Source organism: Lichenostomus cassidix, chromosome 2 (genome assembly GCF_008360975.1).
Source record: "Lichenostomus cassidix isolate B80296 chromosome 2, HeHo_3.0, whole genome shotgun sequence".
Taxonomy (NCBI): domain Eukaryota; kingdom Metazoa; phylum Chordata; class Aves; order Passeriformes; family Meliphagidae; genus Lichenostomus; species Lichenostomus cassidix.
In genome coordinates, this window is record NC_139482.1 from 31,481,893 (window position 1) to 31,494,511 (window position 12,619).

At 39.2% G+C, this 12,619-nt stretch overlaps 1 protein-coding gene across 3 annotated transcripts in view; it reads right to left on the minus strand.

Annotated features, from left to right (window-relative positions):
* RAPGEF5 (Rap guanine nucleotide exchange factor 5) overlaps positions 1–12,619 on the minus strand; it is a 205,761-nt gene that overhangs the window by 122,711 nt on the left and 70,431 nt on the right. For all 3 annotated transcript variants that reach the window (XM_085050902.1, XM_085050901.1, XM_085050900.1), the window contains exons 2-5: positions 6,512–6,562; positions 5,268–5,374; positions 4,138–4,259; positions 2,933–3,101 (exon numbers count right to left, since the gene is read on the minus strand). In XM_085050902.1, the coding sequence (XP_084907028.1) occupies positions 2,933–3,101; positions 4,138–4,259; positions 5,268–5,374; positions 6,512–6,562 (449 nt within the window). The remainder of the gene's footprint in view (positions 1–2,932; positions 3,102–4,137; positions 4,260–5,267; positions 5,375–6,511; positions 6,563–12,619) is intronic.

Genomic DNA, 12,619 nt, shown 5'->3' on the forward strand with positions numbered 1-12,619 from the left:
TCAGGGCTGTAAGGGAATCCATGGCACAGCTTTCGATTCAGACTTTTTGTTCCCAGGCTATTGCAATATTCACTTGTTTTCTACTCAAGTAAAATGACTGTGATTAACACTGGGTGTTTAATGACCCCAAGAGACCTCTTCATTGGTCCCAACTCATTTACAGACAACATTTACAGGGTCTCAGTCCTGTGGAATACACACAACAACATTAGCCTTCAGATTACTGTGAGCTGCTGAAAAGCTGCTATGTCCTGACTTGTTTTCCACTATAAATTCTCACCACTGTTACGCTGAATGTAGGGAATTTCCACCATGGTCAACAGGGAGTATTTATTCAGGAACCATAAGCACATCTCACATTTCAGAACAGTATTTTCATTGTAGAGCTTCCTATAGTATTATTTGGTAGCACCACTAAAACTGACCAGAAACAAATACAGATCCATCAAAAATCTATACAGCAAGTCAAATCTGCACCATGTTTATTTAACAAGGCTTCCAGAACAGCAGCTGAAGGAAGTCCCCAGAGCTGCTACTGCCAGCTTAGGTCTACAGACTCCTTCTGGGAGAGCAGAACCATGGTACTTCAGACACCCACTGATGCACCCAGCAGCCCAGGCAAGCACAAGGCTGCTGCCCACCACTTGCAGATAAGCCAGAGATCATCTGTCCTCTGGGACCACCAGGAGACATCCAGTGTTGCCTTCTGGTGCACAAGCAGGCAGTTATTCCTGATTTCATCAAAAGCAGGGAACCTAATGAATAAGGTAAGAATTTCTCTATCCCCGTGTGCATATAGAATTAATGCAGTTAATATAGATTGTGAAAAAACCTAAGACAGAAAAATGAGTACAAAAATATTAAATTATAAAAAATCCTATGCTTCTAATGGTATGTAGAACAGCTTATATATTCAAGAAAAGACAAACCCCGCAGGGCAAGGTTTTTTGAATTGTCCTCTTTCCTCATGAGAAGGAGTATATGGCATTTACCAGGTCAGACAGCTTTAACAAACATCTCATCACACCTATTCCCTTTCTGACTGTGTTTTAGCAGTTTATTATTTGCATCAAGCATGAAAAATTTTGAACCTGGGAAAGTCTCCTTCCGCTTTAATATCACATCCCCTCGAGGGTATACCATTATTTAAAATTCAATTCCTACAATATATACTTTTTCAAATAGCACCCTCACAATCTGACAGGTAAAAGCTCCAGAAAACAATTTTTTCTGTGACAATATTCCCAGAAGGAATCCAGCTTCAACTCAAATTTGAATAATGTGAGCAGGAAGGAGCTGGAAATGTACATTAATGAATAATTGTTCAATTCATGTGACAAGGATCATCTTCCACTGGAAATGACAGTTGCACTGAAATGATAAAACTGTAAAGCAGCCTGTAAACTTGAACCTAAAAAGCCTTCAATCCATTTTCCTACCCAGCATCCTTCACATAACACATCAATATGACCTGTCTGTCCTGTCCTTTTGATTCAAATCCTTTGAATGAGTAGACGTGAACCATGAAAAGTGGTCTGATTTACAGTGATGAGGAAAATCCCAATTCCCACTAAAATCAAGATGAAAATGCCCTGATATTTATGGGACAAACAAAGTGTTTAGCACCAGAGCCAGCTGGAAGAAAGAATTTCTATTTTCAAAAATAGTCAAAGATTTTTTCCCACATGGGTCAGCTGCTTAGAAGATCATATTCAGTCCTGGTGCTCTAGCCAGCTTGGGATTCTTGTCACTTGTCTGCACTCACTCAGGCTGATCAAATAAATGCATTTTGAAGGGAAGCTCCCCTCCAGAACTGCCAATATTTGATTGGTGAGGGCAGTCAGCGATAGGGGAGGAAATCAAGTTTCTGCCCTGAACCATGTAGAGAAATTACTGAGGATTTCTTTTCCTACCACCTCAACATGTCTGAATTTAAAAATCTGGGTTTGAGACAGCTTACAGAGTCTTTGGCCTTTGTGCTCCTTTAAAATATTTCTACCAGACATTAATTTTAAAGAATGAGAATTTTTGAAAGCTAATATGTAGGAAAGGAAAGTACTCACAAAAGAAAGTTTTGTCTATGGCATCAAAGAGAATAAATTCTAGTACTGCCAGAGAAACAGTTCTCCAAAGCATAAGTATTGGGTTTGAGGATCTTCATGCTAGGGACAATGAAAGAATTTAACTCGTCTATTCAGGCCAGCTCCAGCAGATTTACTAAAGTATAAATGGTCATGAGCCTCCAGAGCTCTCACCAACACCTTTCTCCTCATTTTGGCCTCTCACAGTGGCACAAATAACTATGGTTTCCTTTCAGCCATTCTAAACAGGCAACCTTAGAATGCAGCCAAATGAGCACAGAGAGTACGATAACATCCAACAGTTAGGTGAAAGAGGAGACATATAGGAAGCAAAACTCTTAAAAGGCACATTCTGAAAAAGGAAAAATAATGTGAGACTACCAAACTCTGGCAAACATGCAGTAGAAAACTTAAATCAAATGACTGAAGGTACCACATTTCCACCCATCTTGTCAATCCATCTGAAAGCTGATCCTGACACATCACAAGGGCATCTGATCTGTTAGTCAATCAGCACAACAGCATGCCAACTGCCAAATTCATGACAAACTTCCAGATGTGAGAGGAGATTAAAAAAACCAATCACATGCCCAGGTCATATAGCAAGCTAGAGGCAGCAAGCTAGCACCTAAAAATTGCAATATGCTCAAAATCCCAGGTCAAGCACCTCCATTTTTTTACCCAAATTGACCTTCTCAGATGAAAAGCACATCTCTACAAATTTTCAAGCCCCAAAAGAAAGCTGGCTAATTTGCAAGGTGATTTGGGGGGTGAACAGTGTCATTATAAGGCCAGACACCCATAAAATAATCAGATTACTAAACTGCAAACAGCTGTATATGCACACTCACAGATTGCACATGTCAATCCTGGGAGGAGACAGCGGCAGTAGTTGAAGTAGGAGCTTTACTCCATTCTTCCATGCTTCCTCTTTCTCAAATTCACAGAAAAGGTCGGTACATTCATCCGCTGAGAACTGGTAGTAAGCATGAGCGTCTTGAAAATAGAGTTGTCTGTCCACTGTTAGAAAAAATAGTATTAGATACCATTTAAATCTTCACCATGTAAACATTCCATGCTTCTACCACATTCTGTATTGCATTTGATCTTAATGCTGAGTTGTACCATGACACAGGGGAAAAGGATTGAAAACTCAGCAAAGAAACAATCCTGCCCTCTCAATTTAATTCAGTGCTTCCAAACAGGAAGACCCCAAAACCTCAATTTAAAGATGTCCAGGATCCTGAAAGAATTCAAGAATTAAGACTGAATTATGAGAATTCATAATTCTTAATATTATTAAGAATTAAGACTGAGAGTATTTAATCAATTTTTGAATCAGTTCAGGATTAGGGGATAAAAACCTTCCTATTTTTGTAAGATTTCTGAGTCTCAGTTTCCATTGGTTTCTAAACTGTTCTCACTAATGGTCAGGCACTAGTAAACAAAGTTTAGTAATGGGGATGCAGCCCATCATTATTCCAGCTTCTCCTCAAATTCAGGGCTACTGGATTTGTAGACTAGACCTGGATAAGAAGATGCATCAGTTGTCTTCCCTGAAAAAGAAGGGATTTATCAGGGAAGAAAGGACAGTCCATCTCAGGGAGCTGGATCCCCTCTCTATCCGTTGTAATCAAAAATTATGGAAAACAGAGAGGAAAAGAAAATCATTAATAGTTACAGAAGTCATCTGGTGAAGCCATGATCTGCAGCGACTAAACAGCTGCTGTATTGTGAAAAACCTAAAAGAGCTTGAGGGGGGAAAAAAAGGCTGGAAAAGACACGCACACTGTCTGCAACTTGATAATAGGCAATTACAGTTGCAAAAGCAAAAGGAACAAAATTGCCAAAAACAGGGGATTGATCTTTGGTACTTATGAAACGAAAGGTCACAGAGGTAAGCCTCCCAGAAAGATAGTAAAATAAAGAACTGGCAAGAAAATTGGGTCCATCTGTGCTTTTTTCTCTTTCCCTCCTCCAATCAAAACCATGACTCTTGTCCTATGCAGGAGAAAAGGACAGCCTACCTCACACTAGCAGCACTGTCAAGACTGACCTGATAATATAATGCCCATATCCAGGAGGAGCTGCCACACTCCAACTGCAGTAGATCTGCACTTGACAAAAGGGCACTGCTCCAAAAGCCAGTCTACCAGCTCTGATCCAACACAGCTTCTCCTGAAAACAAGCAAACATCACTTCTTAAACTACAGTAATGCTAAAACATTTCTTTATAATAAAGAGCTATTATTTAAAGCTATCAAAAGTCAACTGTTTTGGTCAGCAGAGCAAACTCTGTCTCAACTGCTAATTATTGTACAGCTATTCATTTCAAGGGAAGAAATTACATTGGCAAGCCTCAGGGGATACCCTCTGGCTACAGTGAGGGAACTTATGTTAGATGAGCAAGTTCCCTTACACACCTGACTCATGTAGTATACTTTGCAATATGTAGCATTTTTATTAATTTGTGCTGCATACAGTTCATCCAAAGATGCATAAGAGCTAAATAAAATCCAGCTTTTAGCCTCAGGATTTTATTTCCTTTCTGAGCATAGGCATAATCAATACAGCTAAAAAACATGTGGAAGACTCTGAGTGCTGCTCTAGGATGTATTTAATCTTTCATATTATTGGTAAATGTACATATTTAAATAATAATAAAAAATGTAGTGAATTTTTCTTAAATACAGGTGTGAATGAATGGTGCTATAATAGAGAGCTGCACATTTTGGTATAATTGAAAATATGAGGAAGCATTTGTGCTACAATGCAACACAAATGGAAAATCACATCATTACAGAAATATTATATAAATTACATGCAAAAATCATTGTGTCATTAAATCTTGGAATCCAATTAAGCTCTTTTATAAATCCAAACCAGGGCTGAAATTAATACTCTTCAACAAAATAACTGACAAACACTATTGTATATGAAATCATAAGCAATTGAATTAATGGATGTACAATCAGGCCACTGCTGCTTTCTGACAACTGACATTGTAATGTAAGAAAAGATACTAAGATACATGAGACTTTAAATAATTTTTTTAAGAAAGCATTTTCAATTCTTAGTGGCAAACGCAGAATGTCTCACTCAGAATTAACTCTCTTGTCAAATCAGGGCAGACATAAATGCAAATAAAACTCATAAAATTGATTAAAACAAATTATTTTGATTTACCTGCAAATACCAGTAAGGTACACCCTGTCTTTAATCAGGTCAGAAGCTTGTAGAGTAAAAATGTTCCTGAGAGCTCTCCCAGCACAGGAAGAACTTTCTCCATAAATCTGAATGAAAAGAGAAATTGAAAACTGTGACAAACAGAGATTTATTCCTGCTATAGTAAATTGCCTTGCCACTGTCTGCTCCCTGCCTCTGAGCAATGCCTTCTTCCCAGGTAAATGAGAAGCAAGCACCCAAAATCTCATAGGAAATGCACCACAGCTTCTGCCAGTTGTATCATGGGTTTCAGATATCCCATGATCTGGGCTGGTTTTAGATTTGCTGCCCTAGAAAAGGAGATGTTTTACTATCCATCAGCTTTACCTTTGAACAACAGACAAGTTCAAGTGAGACCAGGTGTTATTCTAGCAAAGCAGGGACATATTAACCACTCACAAAATCACACAGATACAGTTTAAAATAACTTCCTATGTAGTTGAGCTAAATAATTAATTACAAGCCTAATACACACTGAAAAGCTGTTTCATAGTCTTTTCTTTTTGTCCAGAACCTTTGGAGGTTTCCTATGATAGCTGTAGATCAGTTCACCCATGCATTGCCAGAAGGATATGGTCTTTCAGAATGAACACACCTCTGATTTGCCCACATCTGAATTCTACCTTGCACCTCAAGGCTGAAGATGTGTTTATGGAAACAGAAATCAACTCAGTCTTCTCTAAAAGCATGTTCCACCCAGACTCTGTGTACCACTCCTTACTGAAGGATTTGTCTTGGGCTTCTATTGTGATGTTTCCTCACTGTCCCAGCAAAACACAGCAGTGACACTAATTTGAAGGGAAATAATGCTGTTTGGTTTCATCTTTTGATTTTTTTAGTATTCTATGTTTAGGAATCTTTTAAGGCATATAGAATAGACCTGCGACAGCAAAGTCTTGTGACATGCAAAACCAGAGTCCTCAAATATTGTAAAAGTAAGTTAACAGTGGCTATCATTTAAGTGACTGGGAAGCAAGTGCACATAGGAATTAACAACAATTCAGTTTGCAAACTCAGTAATAGAAAGACGAGATTGGCAACACACACACACACACACACACAAAATGATAACTTCTTAACTGGATTTAACTGCAGGTCACATTCACAAGTGTCTTCAAAGCTATGATTAAGAGGTTAAACCAAAGCAAAAACATTCCTAGTATGTTGTTTGATGAAACGGAATTCAAAAGAAGCTTCACAATTACCTTATTTGAAGGAGTTTCCAGATAGGGATTTGAAATTCTTCTGGACAGGGTCTGTAAGATAATTTGGTAGAGAGTTATTTTTGTTATGGTTTTTGTATAGGGGGGAAAAAAAGTAGCTGCAATCTAGTTTTTTAGCTATTGAAATCTACATAAAAAGAATTTATCAAATTTATCAAATCATCTGAATAGTCTATCTTATGTCTCCAAATAATAACCATTTCACATCAGGAAAAAGGTTTGATAAACTAGGTTCTGTGTTGTTTATTACATTTATTCTTGATCTCGAAAAGAAGATGAACAATGATATGGGACAAAGTCTATAGATAACACACAATTATTTGGGTTGGGAAAGACCAAAAATGACAGTGAAGAATGTCAAAGTAAACCTAAATAATGCTAGGTGAAAAGACAGTATGATGAGCTCAACATTGAAATCAGCATGTAGTAGAGGGAGAAAATATAATTATGCACACTTTTAAAGCAAACTTTATCAGTTCAGTAAAGACACCTCAGGGTCACAGAACACTTCTCAAGGAAGACCACTCTTCTAAATTAAATTCTTAACTGTAGTTAAAAGAAATTAGGATAAATGGCAAATAAAATGGTGACCAGAGGGGAGGTAACTAATGTAGATCAGCGTTATCTCTGCTGTGCCACATGTTGCACTGGTAAGAGTCTCAAAAAATGAATGCGCCAATGTTAGCAGGGATTCAGACAATAATAGTAGTAGGAATTATAAAGGATTTGGATAAATTTTAATATCAGAAAAGACAGAAAAGACTGTGACTATTTACCTTACAAAGGAGAGATTACAAGAGACATGATGCAATTATACAAAATGGCATAAAGAAAAGACAGACTTTCTGTGCTCTTCTCTACATTACATGAGAATAACTGATCATTCAGTGAAATTAGAGAGGATTCATATTTGAGGAGTCAGAAAGGAAAATCACAAATAAGTCTTCACAGGACGGAAATGCAAATGCCAAAATCTTACCACTGATCAATAAAGACTGGGATTTAAAATTATAAAATTCACAGTGAACCAGAACTGTGAAGGGCAGAGACAGAATAAACATCTCCACAAGAAACAGGTTACCCCACTTCTACTCACCATGATCCTCCCATATCTTGTCACTATTAAAAGACAAGATATTGTCTATGCTGATGCTTACTTGCAACTTCTATCTTACTATAAGCCACAAAAGACACAAATAAACACTGTCTAAAATAAGCCTGGAAGTGGAAAAGAAGACATTGTGCAGGTGCACTGGCATCACAACAGGAATATCATGTGGTGCTCCTTCACATTATTCCAACTTGTAAGCAGCATAATTAATTCCTCGCTTTGAGAAGGATCCAATTCTCACTTGGTATATTGCAATCATAAAAAAACCCCATCCTTCACACTCTGTAAGAATTACAGAATCCATATTTCAGTAACACCACCTGCTTTTTCCTCCCTGTATTCTTGTTACTGTATTTTTAGAAAGGGAAGGGATGAGGAACCACAGAAGCATCTATGGCTGTTTACCCTTCCACGCTCATCACAAACCTCAGTGTAGTTCCATGCATAACAGTAGCTCCATATGGAAATACTGTAACATATAAGCTTAATTTCCCTCTCCCATACCCAACAAAGATGCTGTAAGAGCGCAACACTGCCTCAGATCCCACGTACTCCTCCCAGCAGGCATGTCATTAACACCTCGGTTCTGTAGCAGCCCTACATACCACCACTTCTCTTGGTTTCTGTCCAAGTCTTTCATTCCACAAGCCTCACTCACTGCAGCAGCTCTGTCAAAGTTTATACATTGATTTCCCTGCTCCCTGCTCCTTTCCCAGGCTGGCACTGACAGAGGACTGAGGCTCACCCAGGGAGAATACTGCTACTGCAGTGTTCACTTACGTGACAGAGTAAGATGAAACTCAGCAAAAAGTACAAATTTGGTTGCCTCCTACAACAGTGTTACAGTGGTGATGGATAAGAGAAGAGAGACTGACATCATCTACCTGGACTTGTGGAAAACATTTCATACTATCCCACACATATCCTTGTCACTAAGATGGAGAGACATGGATTTGACAGATAGACCACTCGGTGGATAAGGAAATGGATGCACTCATAAAGCTGTGCTCAGTGGTTTCATGTCTGAGTGGAGACCAGTGAGAAGTGGTGTCCCTCTGGGACCATACTATTTAACATCCTGTTGGGAACATGAACAGTGGGATTGAGTGCACCCTCAGCAAGTCTGGGGAGGACAAGCTGAGTGGCATAACTGATACTCTAGAGGGAAGGGATGCCATCCAGAGGGACCTGGACAGACTTGAGAGCTGGGCCTGTGCAGTCCTCCTGTATTTCAACAAGGCCAAGTGTTAGGTCTTGTGCCTGGTTTGGGGTAATCCCAAACATGGACACAGGATGGGTGACAAGTGGATTGAGAGCAGCCCTGCAGAGAAGGACTTGGGGTGTTGGTGGGTGAAAAACCAGACACGATCCAACTGTGTCCTGTGCTGCACCAAAAGGAGGACCAGCAGGTTGAGGGAGGTGATTCTACACCTCAGCTGCACTTTTGTGAGACCCCACCTGGAGTACTGTATCCAAATTTCAGCTCCCCGGCATAATAAAGATGGGGATCTGCTGGAGGAGATATAGAGGAGAGACACTAAATTGATCGCAAGGATGGAGCAACTCTCCCATGGACACTGCTGTTCAGCCTGGAGAAGAGAAGGCTCCAGGGAGATCTTCTAGCAGCCTTCAGTATCTAAAGGGGGCTTACAGGAAGGACATAGAGGGACTCTTTATCTAGGAGTGTAGTGAAAGGTCAACAGTAAGCATTTTAAACTGAAACAGGGTAGATTTAGATTAGATATTACGAAGAAATTGCAAGGAATCTGCAAAAAATGTCTGATGCTGAAAACTAGTAGAGAAAAAAAAACCCAAACTTCTAATTTATCCTTCAGACCACATAGCGCTAGCTCTGGTGAAGGGGAGAAAGAAAGAAATCACAGCCCTGAAATGGGAGAAGGGAGGACAGGACAACAGCTTGTCAGTGGCAGCCTGAACCCATATCAACTTGGAGCAAATATGAAACAGTGGAGATCCCATAAGGGTCCATTCAGAGTGCCATGCAGGAACCTAACCAACCCAAATTTCTAAACATAAGAAAATAGAAACTGGGTAGGAGAAAATAAAACAAAAGTGGAAGTGGTTTTCTGGAACAGAAAAAATGATCTTTCATGTTGATGCTAGTGCAGCCTGTGTAACACTGAAACATTCATTGCAGTTAGGCTGAAATTTATATAGAAATTTAGCTACCATGACAGATCCCCTTTTCTTCTCTTTTTTTTTTTGACTTGCCTCAATAAATATTTAGGTACTGAGCACACCTCTGTTCAGCAGACTCTACTTTGGCTGTTGGGGACAAACTGGGTAGTTGTCTACAGGAGAGGAAGAGGTAGTGGATAAGTGGTCCAGCCTATCTTTGAAAACCCCAACTTTTGGGTGGCTCTGTTGGGGAAGCACCATTGTCCCTGAAGATAACTGGTAAATATAGGCTGCTCCCCCCAAATTATTTTGACACACACACTGATTGAAAATACATTTGCAAATGGCTCTAAGAATGAGCTAAAATGAGCTTTTGAAGCAAATTAATTCGTCATCAAGCAAACAGCTCATCTCTCATTAAAACCACCTTGGAACAGTTATTGACGCCCATGCCAAGTGCTGCTTTCCAGCTACTGCCACCCTGGCATCCCCCAGTGCCTCCTCACCAGCTCGAGGAGAAGCTTTGCCAAACCACATTTCAGGGAGAGGATGGGGCTATGGCAGCACGTGTGGTCCTGGGACAGAAGACCAGATGTGCAGGAGATCCAGAGCACTCCAGAAGGGCTCTCCCATCATACACAAGTAGGTGTGCATAGGCAGCTTCATCTTCCCTGCTGGGGATGAAGGAAGAAAGAGGCAGGGAGCTGGTCCTGGGGGCTGGACAATCTGGAGCCAGAACTACGAACATGGCACAGGGATGGCATCATCCTAGCTTGGGGACACAACCTGCATGTGACAGGAGAGGACAGCTGGGACAGGAAGCCCAGAAAAGGTTTTGGAGTAGGACTGCTAGGATCCAAATCTGAATATACCACAGATTATTTAGTCTAAAACTGGGAAAAAGCATAAAGGCATTTACTGTGGTGTTTAAATCACTAAAATCGCAGGGAGCAGAGTAATGATGTGGGAGGATTAAAATGAAGTGACCAGCAAGTAATTGAAACAGCCAGAAGGAAATATTTCTATACAATCTGTGTGATTGTTCAATCTATATAGAACTATCAGCCAAAGAATTAAATATGCTGAGTAGTTTTTTAAAAGCAGAGACTAATTTCATGACTAATACTGTTATGCAAGGTCTATGCCTAAGTTTAAATTGGTATTGCTTCAACTGTACAGTTATTTTTAAAACAAGTTGAGAATTTCTGACATTATTTAAAGTTAAGCATGCAAAGATACTAATGATAATATTTTAATATATCAGCACAAACTGATTTTTATGGGTTTGGAAAGAAATTCCCCCACAACATACTACACAACAAAGTATACTAATGGCTCCATTGAAAAGAACAAGCTGAATCTTACTGTAAGATGCTGACTTAGTTCCTTCCTCGGGAGAGTATTGAAGCAGCTGCATTACAGCAATTCCCTGTGCATTCACTACAACCTGGTTAATGTTCTATTCAAGGGCTAACGGTCCTATAGAACATAGGTTTAGTCATATCTTTTGGAGATGCACTTGAATTTTCTCCTCATTTTTAGACCTGGGATTTTGCTTTGGCCACATCTCAACTTGGGAGAATGACTTGCCTCCAAGTTGCTTGTGCTTCGCCTCCTGCCCAAGCTGTTCCAACAACTGCTGATATTTCTGCCATTGCCAGCACTGCAGTCACAGTAGCATCAGCAATGCTCCATACATCTGCTAGCAATTTAATCACCATCATGCTCAGAAAGAAACATAGCAAGAGTGCTTCAAGCTCCAGTTCAAGTGCTTTCCTCAGCTGGGATTTAGCGCAGTAGTAGCAGCCAGCAACCTGTCTACACTAGAAGTCATGCTGTAACAACCCAAAAGAGGCTATAGAAATTGTAGGAAAATAATAATTTCAAATATGGAACAGAAATGTTTTGCCTTTCTTCGAAGAGCTTCTGATATTCATGAGCAGTTAGCAAGAAAAAAAGATTTTACAGAAATAGGACGGAAAATATTTTTTTTAAAATCAAGATTATTCCTTTAACTGAATCTTTTAGAGTGGGATCTGTATTAAAACTAAAAGAAATGAGAAATGGCAGAATCATGGCTCTTCTTCCCCAGTAAATTGGTTAAGCTTTGACTCCAGATTTTTCAAATAGTTAAAAACTCCCTGTGTTTCCAAAATACGAGCACCGTGTTCTATGCTTAGGAGTTTGCAATGTGTGATGAAACTTTACTAGTTTTCAGTTTACAACACTCATCAATATTTGTCTGTTTGATCAGAGCTTAATTTGCAAACATGACCATGATCAACTCCATGCTGCTGAGCAGTTCTAGAAACATTTTTATTATAAACAAAATAAAACAAATAAAACAAAACAATTGTTCATAGTTTCAGGGCATTGTCACTATGTCCCTAAAGAATTAAGTATAGCACTTGCGCATTTCAAACTGGATTACTCAATATACTTAAAATTAAGCAAAGGCTTCAGTGTTGTTACTTCCTAAATATAAACAGCCTGAACAAAAAATCATCTCATTTTGAAATTCACATGGTGTAGCACAGACTACCTGATAATGAGATAATTTCTATTCCCTGACAGGGGGATTTCTGCAACTACTCAACACCTGAATCCTAAATTGACTAATGTGACCACAAAGGAAATTATATATTCAGACACATATCCAAAAAGAATTTAAGCATCCAAACCTAAAATACACTTTCACAAGTACTCATGCTGGAAACTTCTCACATTCCAACCATGAGAGCGTATGGAAAAGGATCACAAATAAAGCTGAATACAAATTCACTCTCAAAAAACAATCATCTGCTTGTACTTTTCTCTCTAATGATCATTCAGCTCTAAGA